Source organism: Molossus molossus, unplaced genomic scaffold (assembly GCF_014108415.1).
Source record: "Molossus molossus isolate mMolMol1 unplaced genomic scaffold, mMolMol1.p scaffold_m16_p_2, whole genome shotgun sequence".
Taxonomy (NCBI): Eukaryota; Metazoa; Chordata; class Mammalia; order Chiroptera; family Molossidae; genus Molossus; species Molossus molossus.
Genome location: NW_023425355.1, coordinates 139,916,678 through 139,933,898, shown reverse-complemented (window position 1 = coordinate 139,933,898; position 17,221 = coordinate 139,916,678). Strand labels below are relative to the sequence as shown.

General features: G+C 36.4%; 1 protein-coding gene and 1 long non-coding RNA gene across 6 annotated transcripts in view; one reads left to right on the top strand and one right to left on the bottom strand.

Annotated features, from left to right (window-relative positions):
- The window catches only part of LOC118635882, a 115,790-nt gene that overhangs the window by 19,569 nt on the left and 79,000 nt on the right, over nucleotides 1-17,221 (bottom strand). The window lies entirely within an intron of this gene.
- The window catches only part of GLRA2 (glycine receptor alpha 2), a 207,436-nt gene continuing 199,001 nt past the window's right edge, over nucleotides 8,787-17,221 (top strand). The window contains exons 1-4 of one of the 4 annotated variants that reach the window (XM_036270879.1): nucleotides 8,849-9,002; nucleotides 9,436-9,614; nucleotides 10,501-10,728; nucleotides 11,786-11,919. Coding sequence is in view for 3 of the 4 variants with exons in the window: in XM_036270876.1 (XP_036126769.1) it covers nucleotides 9,547-9,614; nucleotides 11,786-11,919 (202 nt within the window). In the remaining variant the exon portion in view is untranslated. Of the gene's footprint in view, nucleotides 9,003-9,258; nucleotides 9,615-10,423; nucleotides 10,729-11,785; nucleotides 11,920-17,221 lie in introns of those variants that run through there. The other 3 variants (XM_036270876.1, XM_036270877.1, XM_036270878.1) reach the window with 3 other exon arrangements.

Sequence of the window (17,221 nt, the reverse complement as noted above, 5' to 3'; positions counted from 1 at the left end):
AATTTTGACTGATACATCACCTAAGGCAACAGAAACAAAGGAGAAAATGAACACATGGGACTACATCAAACTCAAAAAAATGCTTCTGCACAGCAAAAGACAGCCACCAAAATGGAAAGGCAACCCACTCTATGGGAGAGCATAATTGCCAATGATACATCAGATAAGGGGTTAATTTCCAATATACATATATAGAGTGCTCATACAGCTCAACAAAAGGAAGACAATAAACCCAATTAAAAAATGGGCAGAGGAGCTAAATAGACACCTCTTCAAAAAGGCTAAGAGACGTATGAAGAAATGCTCAATATCCCTAATCATCAGAGAGATGCAATTAAAACAACAATGAGGTATCACCTCACACCTGTCAGAATGGCCGCCACCAACAAATCATCAAACAACAAGTGTTGGCGAGGGTGTGGAGGAAAGGGGACTCTAGGACACTTCTGGTGGGAATGCAGACTGGTGCAGCCACTGTGGAAAACAATATGGTGTTACCTCAAAAAATTAAAAATTGTACTTCCATTTGACCCAGTTACTTCACTTCTAGGAATATACCCTAAGAAGCCTGAAACACCAATCAGAAGTAATATATGTACCCCCATGTTCATAGCAGCACTATTTACAATAACTAAGATCTGGAAACAGCCCAAATGTCCATCAGTAGATGAGTGGATAAAAAAGCAGTGGTATATATACACAATGGAGTACTATGCAGCTGTAAGAAAGAAAGATCTCTTATCTTTTGAGACGACATGGAGGGACCTGGAGAGCATTTTCCTAAGCGAAACAAGCCAAGCAGAGAAAGACAAATATCACATGATCTCACTTATTTGTGGAGTATAATGAACATAACAGTCTGAGTAACAAGGTAGTCCCAGAGACGTGGCAGTTGGGTACAGACTGACAATCCCCAGAAGAGTGGGTAGGGGAAGAAAGATAAACCACAGAACTTATATGCATATATGCATGAATAATGGACATGGACAACAAAGCTAGGGACAGCGCAGGGAGCGTATCAGTGGGGGGGAAAGTAGAAACATCTGTAACAAAAATAAAATAATTAATTTTAAAAACAAGAGAGAAGCTTGAGAGATAAATCATATCCCAGTCCAAGGATTGAGTAATGAGGGCAGACAATATAAATATTCAGTTTCATGGATGGGTATTATAAAGTTGGAGATGGCTTAGTCAGTCTATTTGAGAAAAGATCTAGTCAACTTTTTCATATTTCAACCATACAGTTAAATCTGAAAAATTGTACACTTGAAACTTATATAATGTTATTAATCAATATTACCCCCCCCCAAATTTTAATTTTTTAAAATTTAAAACTGAGGGAAGTCCTATTATTCTGATTTCATGTTTATCATGAAACCTTTCCAGGTAGTGTCAAACTTATATGATGCTCAGCCTACATGGGTTACTTGGCAGCATGATAGCTGTATTTTCATTCTGGCTTATATGTCAAGCTCTTAGGTATTACAGAGTTAGTATGTCACATTCCTGATAAATAACATAGTTGGTACACTGACAAGATTAACGGTGTGAACCTTCCAAGCTAAGAACCAGAGTGTAGACTGTAAATACATAGAATACATAGGTGGATGACATACCTTGAAGCTCCTTGGTATTAGTAAACTGATATCCCCACATGATACCCTGACTTAGAGCCCCATTTCTGTATTCATTTTTCTTATTTTTTTAATCCTTACCTGAGGAGATTTTTGCATTTATCTTAAGATAGAGCGGGAGGAAGAGAGGGCGAGAGAGGGAGAGAGGAAAACATCCATGTGAGAGAGACACATCAATTGGCTGCCACCCACACAACCCCAACCAGGGTTGGGGACAAATTGCAACCCAGGTATGTGCCCTGAGTGTGAACCGAACCCGGGACTCTCTGGTCCACAGGCCAATGCTCTAACTGCTGAGCCAAACCAGCCACGGCTATTTTTGTGATTTTAATATATAGATCATAAATCCCTAGAGGGAAAAAATAATGTCATATTACTTTGCTTTATCTTCAGAAAAACACACAGTACTTTGTGTATAGTAAATGGTCAATTAATATTTATTGACTGGTTGACTGGCAGGAATATTCACTACATATACACTATCCTTTTCACATTTATACTATGCTTTAGAATAATAAAAATATTGTTATTAAATATAATGAATGAAACTCCACTTCAACTATCAAGTACTAGGTATGCTTGCATGTATTTTGTTTGTTTGTTTGTTCATGAAAGTAAGGAGCTTGTGGAATACTTTATTTTCCTGTGACTAAAAATTCTAGCTTGTAATTCCCAGTAAGGATAGCTTCAAACTATTCATTAGTACAAATGAAATCTGTTTCACTTGGATCAGAGGAAAATGCCAAAAATCTTTATTTGCCAAAATTGGGCCATACCCCGCTTTGAAGGCAGCTCTGAGACTACTTCTGTGATGGAGATAGACTTGGTTAAGGATGGGCTGAGGGCAGGATGATGCTAATCTCAGCAGGTGATGAAGTGCAGGGGGTCCCCAAAGGGCACTCACAACTATTGCTATTGTTCAAGTTAAAATATTATTATTCTTTTCAAAATCAGCTTCTTTTCAGCCTTCTGTGAATCAAGAAGGGACATTTTATGGGAAGAGAGAATAAACATTATTTAAGTAAATAACAAAACGTTCATCTCTGAGAATTCTCCGAAAGAAATTTTCATCAAGCGTATGATAATGAAGATGTCAAGGCAGTTTTCACATCAGTTGCAGAACCAAACCTAGGAGATTCCAAGAAGAGTGATACACAACAGTCAATCTTATTGTTATTCATTATTTTCACCTTTAGAATTGTAACAGAAGAAGCTTTCTAATATATTCAAGTGGTATTACATTTTCTTTACCCTCCAAATTAAGGTTTCCCACTTGATGTTTATGAAAAGATATGCTGCATTTCTCACATTAGTCAATGGAGAAGCAGTCACTTACATGAATCATCATTGGACATAGAATTTTTTTCAAGTACTGGACACATATGTGGTTTGAATATTTAACACTAATAAGCAGAAGAGTTCCAATCCTAAAATGAGTTTTCTGACTTTCCAGTAATCCAGAAATGCTTTGGACAGACATCCAATTGTGTGCATGAAACCTGGAAGAGCAATGAGCATTGAAGCTTCCTCTCTGCATGCTGAGCACCTTTATTCATTCCACAAGATAAAGAAGAGAAAAGAAAACTGGATTTTAAAAATGAAAGGGAATAAATGCAGGGTGACATCAGCTCTTTGGGTGCCCTTGCTTGGGGAACAATGCTGGCCATTGGAAATAGCCTTAAATTCATTACTACTAGCACTTGTAGCAGCCCACACAATTCGACATGCAGGAGCTATGCTTCTCTTTCATTCTTTCTCTTTAAATTCTTGTCCTCCTGACAATTTATTTAATCCAACAGAGCAGGTTTTATAGTGTGCCTTTTATTTCCAATACAACCATTGCAAGGAGGTAAAGAATATATGAATTAGTGGGTGGCCATGAAAGTTGAAAGCCATTTGTTGACTCTGCAGTGGTATTTTAGAGATCTTGGATGTAAAAGAGAGACTCTCTATGTGATCCCTGAGACATTATACAGTCAAAAAAATGACAGTCACTAATTGTTACTTTCACAAGCCACATGTTTTAAGAAATACCATAATGACTACATATCCTCATGTCAGAGGGTTTTATCAACCACAAATCCATTCTAACTCTGAGCCCTACAGTGTGAAGAACATCTGTTTGAGACAAGAGACTTTCTCCTAAATTTCAGAAAACACATTTTATCAAGATGAAGTCGGCTCTATTGTTTTCTGTGAGGAAGCATCCTCAAGCAACCAAAGATTTGGTAAAACAACTTCTTGCCCTCTGATTTGCCTCCAAGCTCTACTTCTTGGTTGTTTTCAATTGTACATTAATAAGTCCTTTATTAATCTCTACTTTGTCTTTTCAACTGATGTCATAGAGGTTGAAATGGAAAGAGTAGACAGATCTAGGAAATATTGGAGAGAAATAATCAATAGCACTTGGTGAAGAACTGATTATGGTGGGTGGTAGAGAGGGAGTCTTAGAGACAATGCCTTGCCTTTTGGTTGGTGACAATGAAACAGACACTGTAGAATAGAAACAGCATTTGAAGGTTTGGTTTTGAAATGTGGGGTTTGAGGAGCCTTTGAGATATTTAATGGCAATTATTTAGGAAGCAGTTTGATGTACAGGTCTGGAGAGAAATACACATCTGTGTGTCATCTGCATAAAAGGATATTGAAAGTTATGGATGGGCTTCATACTGTATAAGTGAATGTAGTATAAGAAGAGAGGGCCTAGAATATATAGCCTTTAGAAAATTCAACTTTCATAAGCTAGGTAGAGGAGGATATGTCTGTGAATGAGACAGACTAGGAGTCAACAGAACAAAGTGCTTCAAGAGCAGCATGGTGGTTGCTAGGAAAAGAGGAGTGGAGGAAATGGGGAGCTGTTAATCAACGGGTATAAAATTCCAGTGGTGCTAGATGAATAAGCTCTAGAAATTCACTGTGTATTGTGCACATAGTTCACAATATTGTACATTTAAAAATCTGTTGAGAAAGATTTCCTGTTAAGTGTTCTTAACACAATAAAATAAAAATAAAACTTAAAAAAAAGACCAATGGTATTCATTGTCATGAAACTGTCAAGTAAGATGACAATAAAAATATCCTTTTGTTCTAGTTACATGGAATTCAGTGGCAGACTTAGTGAGAGTTATTTCTGTGGATTGACAGAGCTGGAACCCAAATGGAGGAGAGCTGAGAAATAAAATGAGGAGGCTAGACTAGATCCTCTCAAAAGTTCCTTCCAACTCTAAACAATAAACATGTTAGACAGAGTGTCCATTTGTCACAGGTTTCACTACTCACCCTACTCCAGGTTAATAACAACACTGCTGTTGAAAGAAATTACTTACAAAGACTATATTACTTTGAGCAGCATTACAACCTCAAATAAATTTGGGATAAATAATTTTCTTCTAGACATCCAGTCAAGATAGTGGCGTAGGTAAACGCGGTATCGCGTCCTCCCACAACCACATCAAAGTTACAACTAAACTACAGAACAACCATCATTCAAAACCGCCTGAAATCAAGCTGAATGGAAGTCCTACAACTACGGAATTAAATCAGCAGCCACATCTAGACTGGTAGGAGGGGCGGCAGTGCAAAAGGCTGGTCCCACACCCACGTGTGGCGGATAAAAATCAGGAGGCTCCCGAGGCTGGGAAGGTAATTCCTGAGGAATGAGGGGTTCCCCGTCCCACACCAGGTGCCCCGCTCAGGGTTCCAGTGCCAGGAAGAGAAGTCCCCATAACTTCTGGCTGGAAACACCAGCGGAAGCTGAAGCGGCTGGAGCCCAAGGCAGCTCCCTAAAGGGCCTGCTCACGGACTTATCGGACTCTCCCCCTCTAAGCTTGGAGGGAAGCCAGCTTGAGGAGCGCCAGAGACATACAGGGAAGAACTGAGCTGTTTGGCACTGGAGCGAGGGCTGGAGAGGGGGCTTTCTCGGGGACAAATGTGCTGTAAGAGGCCTTTGTTCCTTTAGTGAGCCCTTCCCTGGGGCGGCAGATAGTCTCCTTATCTGGGACTCCAGCAACCTGACTCACACTGGTAGCCCTGCCCTGGTGACTCCCTGAGGCCCCGCCCCACCCCACACAACTTTCAAGCCCACCCAAGCTGTTGCCACTTGCTTAACCATAGGATTGGCCGGTCTTGGATCCTGCTTCAGGTTTTTCCTAAATTCTTTCAAAGGAGCAGCATTGGGTCTCAGTGAGCCCCATACCTCTCATTAAGTAATACACGGAAACAAACACAGGGAGGCAGCCAAAATGAGGAGACAAAGAAACAGGTCCCAAATGAAAGAACAGAACAAAACTCCAAGAAAAGAACTAAGCGAAAGGGAGATAAGCAACCTAACAGATACTGAGTTCAAAATACTTCTTATAAGGATGCTCAATGAACTTAGTGAGAACATCAGTGAACTTAGGGAGGGCCTCAAGAGCATAAAAAAGGACCAGTTAAAAATCATGGATACACAGTTAGAATTGAAGGAGGCATTAACTGAAATAAAGAATAATTTACACAGCTTCAATAATAGAGTATGTAAATCCAAGGAGCAAACCATTGATTTGGAATATAAGGAAGCAAAAAATCCCCAATCAGAACAGCAAAAAGAAAAAAAGAATCCAAAAAAATGAGGATAGTGTAAGGAGCCTCTTCAAGCGTGCCAACATTCGCATCTTGGGGGTGCCGGAAGGAGAAGAGAGAGAATAAGAAATTGAAAACCTGTTTGAAACAATAATGGCAGAAAACTTTCCTAACTTCGTGAAGGAAACAGACATACAAGTCCAGGAAGCACAGAGAGTCCCAAACAAGATGAACCCCAAGAGGCACACACACCAAGACACATCATCATCAAAATGCAAAAGGTTCAAGACAAAGAGAGAATCTTAAAAGCAGCAAGAGAAAGGCAGCTAGTTACCTACAAGGGAGTTCCCATAGGCTGACATAGTTAGGCTGTCAGCTGATTTCTCAAAAGAAACTTTGCAGGCCAGAAGGGAGTGGCAAGAAATATTCAGAGTGATGAAAACCAAGAACCTACAATCAAAATTACTCTATCCTGCAAAGCTGTCATTTAGAATCGATGGACATATAAAAACTTTCCCAGACAAGAAAAAGTTAAAGGAGTTCATCACTACCAAACCGTTATTATATGAAATGATGAAGGGTCTTTTTAAAGAAAAAGATAAAATGTATGAACAAACAAAAGGGCAATGAATACATATCTATCAACAATGGAATCTACAAACAAAATAAACAGGAAGAACAGGAACATTCTCATAGATACAGAGAACATTTTGTTGGTTGCCAGTTGGGAAGGGGGTTGGGGGAATGGGTGTAAAAGGTGAAGGGAGTAAGAAGCACAAATTCATTGCTAGACTGACAAACCTCAAAGGGAAAGGGGTTGGGGGGGGGGAGAAATAAACCAAAGAACTTATATGCATAACCAATGGACACAGACAATAGTGTGGGGAAAGGTGGGAGGGGGGCGGGAGTGAGGAGGAGGGGGTCAATGGGGGAAAAATGTGGAGCATATGCAATACATTTTACATCCAACAATAAAGATTTGAAAAAAAAATAAAAAAAATAATTTTCTTCTACTTTTACATATATATATTTTTTTCTTTTGGAAAGAATTTTGAGCACCAAAAAAAAAAAAATATAGCTTGCATGATTTTTTTCATAGTACCAATTGGAGAAATATATTTCCAGGAATTGATTTTATTTTGGGGGTCTGGACTACAGGAATAAAATCAGGTCTAGAGTTTCCATGTGAGACTTTGGAAGTGAACAAATTCGAAACTACAGTCAAGGGATGTCTCACACTACACTACACTGTTTTCCTTTTAAATTGAATCACTTTTTCTGGGCTTTGAGAGTTAAGAGAACACATCCAAAGAATTGATTTTGTATGTAAGCAGAATGCTTGGGCACTGCTGCTTTTCATTAAGTAGAAGTTCCTATATTTTCACTGGCTTGGTGGGATAGAAATCCAATAAAAGGGTGTATAGACCGTGGCCACTCAAAGTGTGATCAGTGGACCAGCAGCATCAACCTCAGTGAGGAACTTGTTAGAAATGTGGAATCTCAAGCATCACCTCAAACCTACTAGATCAGAAACTGCAGTTCAACAAGATTCTCAGGTGATTTATATTAACATTAAAAGGTGAAAAGAACTCACAATTTTTTCTCAGAAAATATTTTCTACTTTTTAATAACAGAATTCTTTTACTCTGCTATGATATTTAAACTGATCTAGGGGAGATACGTCATTTGTGGAATAAAAATTAATTATATTTTATTTTAAAATTAAGACCTGCAGTCGAGTGCCAAGGTGATTAGCAAGGTATACCTTACAGACAAAAAGTAGCTTACTCATCCAGCTCATGGTCGAACATGCATTTTTCATTTCCCCTTACCAGAGCTGCTAATTACTTGCATTGAACTATTTACCTTTCCTCTTTTATTATCAATACTATTTATAAATTTAATTTGAAATAGCAAAGTTACCTGTCATGCTATTTTCTGTCTTTTTAGCCAGTTTAGAAGAACTTCACTTAATTACGTGACCCTCTCTGCTGATTAACATCTGGAATGGGCAGATGAAACTCAACCCTAAGCCTTCTTCCTTGCTCCATATCTTACGTGGAGCCCTACTCTAACCTTTAACCAGGGCAGGAAAAGATTGCTACTGCCCCCTTCTGGCCTATTGTATTTTTTCCTCCTCTACAAATCTGTGACTTGAAGAGGATGCCCAAGGATTTTGAACCACCAAAGAAAAACTCAACTGAAGGGGTTTTCCCTAGCAGAGGGGTAAAGAGATCATTTCGAACAGGCGGCTAAAATCAAACGAAAACACTCAAGGGGTGAGGAAGGCATAAAGGGCTTCTAAATTAATTTATCAATTCCCATAAATCTTCTCCCGCACACTGACTTCTTTATGCCACGCAAATGTCCCCTCCTCTTTAGCACAGGACTCCCCTTTACCTCCAGTTTCCACTGATAAGGAGTGGACTACCCACTCCCCTATTATAATTTCAGTACTCCAGATCCTGTTTTCTGCTTCCCCCAATTTCCTTTTCCCACGCCTAGACCTTATTTCCTTCTCTTTTCTGCTTCGAACTCCTGTCCCGCCCACCCTCTGACAGACTCGCATTTCTAGGAGCTTGGACCCTTGTCTCCTTCATTCTCTCCGTGTATCCTGACCTCCGCTTCCCCCTGGTTGTTATCGCACCCCCTTCAGCACCCTGTAGCTGAACGGCCAGTCACTCTTTGCCTTTGAATGACAGGCATGCCCCCTCTTGAACGCCTCTCCCCGACCCCCGCCCCAATGAAAAAGGAAACATGCGCACTTCAGAGCTAGAAGCTGTCCTAGTGCTGAAATTTATAGGCTGGGTAAGATCACGTCTCCGTCTCTTTCTGTGTAGCCCTCATTCCAGCACAGGATCTCAGCATTTTTGCCCTCTTCTCCCTACCCACTCCAGCTCGCAGAGTCCTTTCTTCTCCCCCATTTACAACTTCTTTTAAAAAGAAACATTTTCTAAAGAAAGGGGATTTGCTAAACAGAAAGGACTTAAAAGCTACAGCAACCCGACTTCCAGCATGGCATTGTCACCAGCCCCCTTTGCATGGTGATGTGATTAAGGTAGCAGCATTTTTATTATTTAGGAAAAGCAGCTGGGGGATCAATCAGTTCTAAGTCTTTGTCTTTCCTGGGTTAACTAATGGTCCTGCGCCCCAGTTTGACCTGACCATGATGCCTAGGACTGGCACTTTTTGTTTTTTCTCAGCAAACTATACAAACCCAAATCTCTTTCTGATTTTCAAGGAAACTAGATTCCTGCCAGGTTTTGAATCTGGACAATAGATAGATACTTTGTCCTAGCTTCTTTCTGGAATCATTTCGGGGATATTATCCACAAGCATCACAGAAACAGGAATGAACCGGCAGCTAGTGAACATTTTGACAGCCTTGTTTGCATTTTTCTTAGAGACACACCACTTCAGGTAGGTGAAAAGACTTTGCATGTTGATATTTTCCACATGAAAACTGTTTGAAAGATAACATGTCATGGAATTTTTATCAATTTTCTATGCCCCAGACCATATTATTTTAATTTTATGGAAGACAGTTAGATTTCTTTTGTTCTTTTAAAAAGCTTAATTATGGTGGGAGGGTGGCAAATTTTCACAAAGGCAAGTTTTATGATGCATAACCCTACTCGATGCATTTCAACACATTTTCACAGCCAATGTGATGTTAAAGTAGTCTGACGAGTTGCATGCTCTTTACATTTCTATATAATGATGCATTTTTTTTTTTTTTTTTTGCTTTCAAATTCTTCTGGAAGTCATTTAAAGGGATTATTGAATGCAATACTTTTCATGTGGTGGAAGTGATTGGATTAATTTGCCCAAATCATGTTCGTTTTATATAAGATATAAAACCCCGAATTCTTAACCAACTTGGGACTTGTATTGTATTTCAGCAACTAGATGCATACTATGAGGACTACAATTCAGGAAATTTATTGAAACATCAGAAACACTTCAAATCTCATTTTACTACAATATTCTACTGTTCCGTATATTTGAAATTGATTGCCTACCAAAAATGTAATTAAAATGACATCTTTGTATTTATGTATGCATGAGAAATAGACTATGAATAATTAAAATAAGTGAGAAATCATTATTTGTGTGCTTGTGTTTTCTACCTAATTTACAAATTGTCAAATCAATTGATACTTTAAAATATCAGAGTAGTACTATTAAGTAAAATAGCTAACCTAATGAAAGAGGTTCTAAGACAAACTAGACAGGAGATGTTCATACAACAAAGTGTAAAACTCTTCATTGAATTTTCACCAAATTTTATGGTATTTTTTCACAGAAACAAGAGAAATGAAACATATAGCAGCAATGCTATGAGTACTGGGAAAACCCACTATGTTCCTTTCAGGTCCATACCTCTTACTATGATTAAGAAAAATTGTAGGCTGAATTTTATTAGAATCATCATCATCATCATCATCATCATCATCTTCACTTTCACCACCACCACCATCACCATCATAATCAAATAGTACTTGATTAACCAGATGATTCTGCGTATGGGAATGTGAGTATTTCCAGATGATAATATCAATTTATTTAACTCCTACCAAATGTTTATATCACCTTTGCACTTACATTTAATACTATTTAAAACTGGAAAGAATGTGGTATTTTCTTAGGTATAAGATTAATAAGATCATTGAACTATTGAAAACAAAGCTTGTAAAATATATACTTCAGGGTAGAAATAAACATTCACTCACCACTATATATTGTGAAAGAATTCATTTTCACTACAAACTAAATATGCTCTTTTTATAAACCCTTTAAGGAAAATAAAAATCTGAAAAAATATCCAGTCAACATTCAGTATTTTTGATAATTCAAAAGATAAAATAATTTAAAAGTGCTTTTCTATTAATACTTGATTGCAGTCAGCACTTTAAAGGTATAAGTAACATTTAATGTATAAATAACTGATACATTAATAGAAGTATAGACATGCTCACTGATGACTTATTTTAGAATGAAGTTAAATTTTTAAGTAATGAAAGGCCTCCACCAGCACTTAGACATCACATTGAAAAGTATTAATAGTTGATAGATGGAATATAAACTAGCAGGTGAGAAAGTAAGCAGTGGGATAATTAGTTTATGCTTACTTTGTTCTGCCCATCTCATTACATATTTCTTATAAAAAGTAGAGGGTTAAATGCTGGAAGAATTTTTGAAATTCATGAGGATATGATTTTAAGACAATCACCTAAATTTTAGAAGTTATGATCTTTACATCTCTGATGACTCTAGAAAGAAATAGCTTCAACTATATATCCATAAAATCTACAATCTAAAACTATGCATGTTGTTTCATCTTAAACATCTTATGTATGGCTAAAGTTTGAAAATTTAGGAGATACGATTAATGATTTATACCTCTCATTATTTAAAGTTAACTTTAGATCATGTATAATTTCAGAAGTTGACCAAAGAGTTTGTAATTTTCTTTTTCTTCTTAGTAACATATTAAATATATTTGCAAAGCATGTCAAACCTTCTGTGAGCATTAATTCACAGGCAATGAGAATTGAATTATTGCTAAAAAGAGTTAATGATGTGTTTAGGACGACTTTCTGCAAAGACCATGACTCCAGGTCTGGAAAACAACCTTCGCAGACTCTATCTCCTTCAGATTTCTTGGACAAATTAATGGGAAGGACCTCAGGATACGATGCAAGAATCAGACCAAATTTTAAAGGTAGGTTTCACTTAAACTTATGTTAAGCCTGTGGGAAATCTTTTAGACATTTAAATATTCTGAAAAAGTTTTCAGATCTTTTTATTATACAATGGAAACAAGTATAGTATTCATTTTATTTTGGCATTCTTTTGAACTAGTCCATTTAATAATTTAAATTTTACATGTTGCGTGCCACTTTTGAAAACTTTCCTTATTTGTGTTCTATTCCACAAAGAAATCTAATGTCAGAGATTATTGCCACATTTCCTATTTTATCTTAAGTAAGTGTGTGATTGGAAATTAATACAAGAGCAAATGATGGACTTCACTTGTATGAATGCCTACCAGGGCTCATAGGAGGTTCAATGGTTATACCACAGTCCTTGGTTTGGGTTTTAAATACCTACTCCCAAAATGAAGATTAAATCTCAATATAAAACATGCCATTTTACACATTTTCAGGCCTCTCTAATTTTTAAATTAGAGGAGAGGTTCTAATAATACATCAGAAAAATTTTGGTTTTCTCTTGTTTAAACATTCTAATTGTGTATTTGACATTTGACATTACTTATCTGAAAGTAACAAAGAAGGTAATAGAATTATAAAGTGCACATGTCAAAGATGATAATTTCTTTGTTAAATTAGAAACAAACCAAAAAAATTGGTGTATTTGTTTAACATTACAAAAATATAATTAATAGTCTGAAGAAATTACTTTTTAACTATTTGGTGTATTTTTATTGTGAATCAGAAAATACTGTAATAAGAACCAATTATTAATAATTGAATTATTTTTAATATTTTATTTAAAGACATTTAAATGCTTTAATTTTTAAATACATGTTTTAAATGAAAATTGCATTTTATCTTGTAATTTAATTTACTATAATGCATTGTGAAGAGTTTATACCATTTTATAAGAAGAGAAACTTTAAATATTCTAGATGTTATCTCACAATTCATGCATTGCTTTGTTTTTGCTTATTAGAAATTTAATTGGATTGCTTTCCTTGAGTTTTGATTAATTTTTATTATTATCAAATATGAGCATAAAAATTAAATTCTAAATTCTTCTTCTTTAAATGTTACACCTCTGAATATACCCAGCTAGGAGCACATTTCATAAATAAATACATCAGAATTTTGACAAAATTAATGTTTTTAATTTATAGAGTATTTCCAAAGAGACAACAGAACTAAGTTTAAAGCTTGATTTTCCTGAAAATAATTTTCATACTCATCCCATTTCATATTAATTTTGTGTTCATTGTTTTGGAAGTCAATATTTGAAACAAAATCCTATGAGTAACAAGTTGAGAATCAGCTTTCAATGGGACTGCTCATTCATACATTTATTTAGCCATTCAATAACTTTGGAGTCTGAACTATAGGCAAAATACTAACTACTGCATGCTTTGAGAAGTGGCAAGAAGACACAGGTTTGGGTGCTATCATCAAAAATTTCAGTGAGGAGAATATATGTTACATAAATGCTTATAAAATATAATAATATAAAGTATATATTACTATATATAAATAAAATCCTTAATAGTTAAGTATCATTAGGAAGTGCAGATAAAATACTACAAGATTCCAACAAATGAAGAGATGACTTCTTATTAAGCTATTCATGGAAAGCTTCATAGAGAAGATCCAGAGATGAAAAATGGTTTGAAGTTTATGAGCATCCTGTTTAATACAGTTATTATTCATTATTTTCTAGAAATAATTCTTCAAAAGGAGATAAAAATACAAAAAGTAATAAAACATCCATGTTGCCATTGCTACTGTAAGGGACCACATAGAATGATCAATCATTTCCATGCACAACTTTTTTTTTTCTGATTCTTCTGGGGATGTCATCCTTTGGAAAGGACGTTTCTCATTATTCCAAAGGATAAACAAATGAGGAAAATATCAAGTACAGAAAAGAATTGCCATGTTTTGAGATCTAGCCACTATATGAAGGCTTGGGCACAAGGTATTTAAAGACTTATAAAAGGTGGATATCATTTAAGACTCTAATATTAATGGACTTCACTGAGTTTTGTCTCCCTCTCCCTTTAACATTACACTTCAATGAACTCTGATACTCTTTTATAAATTTTATTTACACAGATCATTTATAACAGATCAATTAACTAACAGCCCTCATAATTCTCTTTACTCTCAGGATCTTAGATTTTCCTGGATGTAAAATATTCCCCATTATTTTTGATAAAAACAATCTTCTCTCCTTGGTGTTCCCATAAAAGTTTGTATGTTTAATATAGTACTTTTGCATATTTATGTTTTATTGACCCCCACACACACCACATCTGAGAGGGCAGTGAGGTAGCTCATTATATGTATAGTATTGGGAAAAAAAGTTATCTTTTTCTCCAGAATGAGGAAATAAGAACTGAGAAAGGGAAATGTAGATTAATTATGAAGATCAGTGAAGATTAGTTGTAGTAGAAATTGAGGATGGGGACTTTTGAGGGACCATCAGGAGTCACAGTGGCTAGCAAAGATGATTTGCTGAGCTGAGGATAAAGAATTAAAATAGATAACAGGGAACTTGTAACAGTGAGGAGGCTAGAAAGGATACTATAGTATTTACTATAATTGATTAACAATGTAGCAATGAGAAACTTTATGTAGTAGGTAGAAATGAAAGGTTACTAGGAAATGTGATCATATCTGGAATAGGGACAGGTTCCCTGTAAATGCCAAAAATTAAAATGACTATGATAACAGTAAACATGATGATGACGATGATGATGTTGAAAATGACAATGATAATGCTTAATAAGAAGACAGAAGGGCAAGATTTGGCCACAAAAATAAAAGCAAGAGCCAGATATGGACTGCTGAGGCAAAAGGAATAGCTTTTCTAGAAGTCTTACTAAATAATAGCACAGTTTTCTGTTTCCTCGCTGCCATGCATTGGCAAGGGAGAAAAAAGTGCATATGCATATTTTTTCTTATTGGAAGACATTTTTCCTGCACACTTTCAAGTCAGTAAAATATTTCATGTCTATTCCATGTCCCTGATAGACTCTGAAAAATGTCATAATGGGGAAATATACAAGAAGCAAGATGGATGTAAGCTAGAAAGGGGAACCAGAAATGATTCAGACTTAGGTCTGTAATTGAGAGCCATTCTTAGAAGCTATAGGGAAAAAATAGCTTTTCTGATGTGAAGCACAAGTGTACAAACAAAGTCATGAGTCAGAGTTGCCAATTGCATTACATCTATAAGATCCATAGAGACCTGGGCCAGATCTTGTTAAAACATAAATTTTCAAAATCCTCAGTTCAGATAAAAACGCAAGCTATGTCTATTCACAATTACCTGGTTTTGAAACTAAGGAAAATGTTGATTTTACATCAACAGAGGAGTCTCTTTCTCCACTTGGGTGTTTTGTCTCATTGTCAGTTGATTTATCGTGGCGTTATTCTATTATTCTATCAGCTATTCCTTTGTCAGTATTATTGTATCTTGAAAATGCCACTTTAAACATTAAGCTTTTAAAGAAGCCAAATCAAATGCTCAAACCTGGGTAAAATGCATTAGTTCTAATTCTCTGTCTTTGAAACAAAGCCTTTACCTATTGTAATGAAATTTGCTTTGAAAATAAAATTAACTTAGAGTTATAGCCTAAGTTTCATCCCAATATGAATAAATACATTTCACCATAACATTCATTTTGGGATAGGATCTGGAAAAGATAATACCAGGAGATAATTATTCATTTCACTTCTTTGTGCATGCCATGCACACTATTTTTTTCCCCCATGTCTGGAGACCTAAATTTGAAAGTGTGATGTGTGACATTAAAACCTAAATTTGCATGCAATATGGCTTCATTCATTTCCCAAGGAGTTATCAGCTCAAGAGGTATTTCAGATATAAGTAGAAATAGATCCCTTTCCAAAAAACGTGAGGTCTTTAGGTTTCCCCCCTTGGAAATTCTTGTCTGTAGCCATGTAAAGCTCAAGCTCAGATGTCACGCTTACCAATCCCTGTAGGGGGTGGCTTGAGCACAAATGTCCATCCAGCAGTGACGCTTGGAAAGAGTGATTTTTCTCAGTGATCATGCAGCCCCAGCATGATCACTTCTTTGATCACCCTGGTTGCTGTGGGCATCACATATTACTATGAAGAGTAGAATGCTTGCAAGTATTAGAATTATTTGTCCTGAGTACAGAAAGTTGCAGAAACCTTCAGGCACCTGAAAGGGTAAAGCCATTTTAGAACAAGACAACAGGAGATAAAAGGGAGAATAAGGGTTATTAAAAGGAAAGGCTGCGGGTAACAAAGGGAAATTTACACACACATACACACACACACACACACACACACAGGGGAGGGCACAAGTAGGTTTACAATTGTTTGTATGGAAAAAGACATGCTGGTTATTATTATTATGATGGCTTTATAAACTATGTGTTTCATGTATTCACAACTGTAAACCTACTTTTGCTTACCCCTGTGTATGACGGTTTCGTTCAGGGATACTGATGGAGATTTTTGAATATCTGAAATCCACTGTGTCACAATTTATTTTAGTTTGTGTGTGCTATATGGTCACCAACTAATCCATTTGTATATACTAGGCTACTACTATAGACCTACAAGGTGCTTGTCAGGGATTTGAGGTGGCATCAAGAAGGAGGCAACTACAACATTCTAACACACTGTGGTAAAGTATATTCCAATAAGTTCACCTTACTGGGATATGTCTTCTGCTCCATGGCAACAGAATATTATAGTTGGAAGAACTCTAGACTTAGATCCAGAAAACCCAGGTTCATATCCTGGTTCAGACACTTTTGAGAAAACGTGTCTTCACCTCTCCATCCCACAGGTTTTCTTCTGCCTGTTACCTCATTTGGGTTGTTCTGGGCATCAAAGGAGATCATACATCAGAATTATTTGTTTTGAATGAGAAAAATTATTATAAATTTGTATTATTATCAGCCCTCCATTTTTATTTTATAACAAACACTGACTATATATTACCAAAGCTTATCCTTCATGGCAATTGGGTCTTTATAATTGTTTGATTTTCTAAAAATATGATTTCATTGATTTTAGAGAGAGTGGAATGGAGAGGGAGAGAGAGAGAAAGAAACACTGATGTGAGAAACATCAATCGGCTGTCTCCTGCACATTTTCTAGCCCTGTACTGGGGATCGAGCCTGCAACCCGAGCATGTGCCCTAACCGGGAATCAAACTGGCAACCTTTCAGTACATGGGACAATTCTCAACCAACTGAGCCACACCAGCCAGAACATTGTTTGATATTTCTAATGGAAAAAAAAAATGTCAA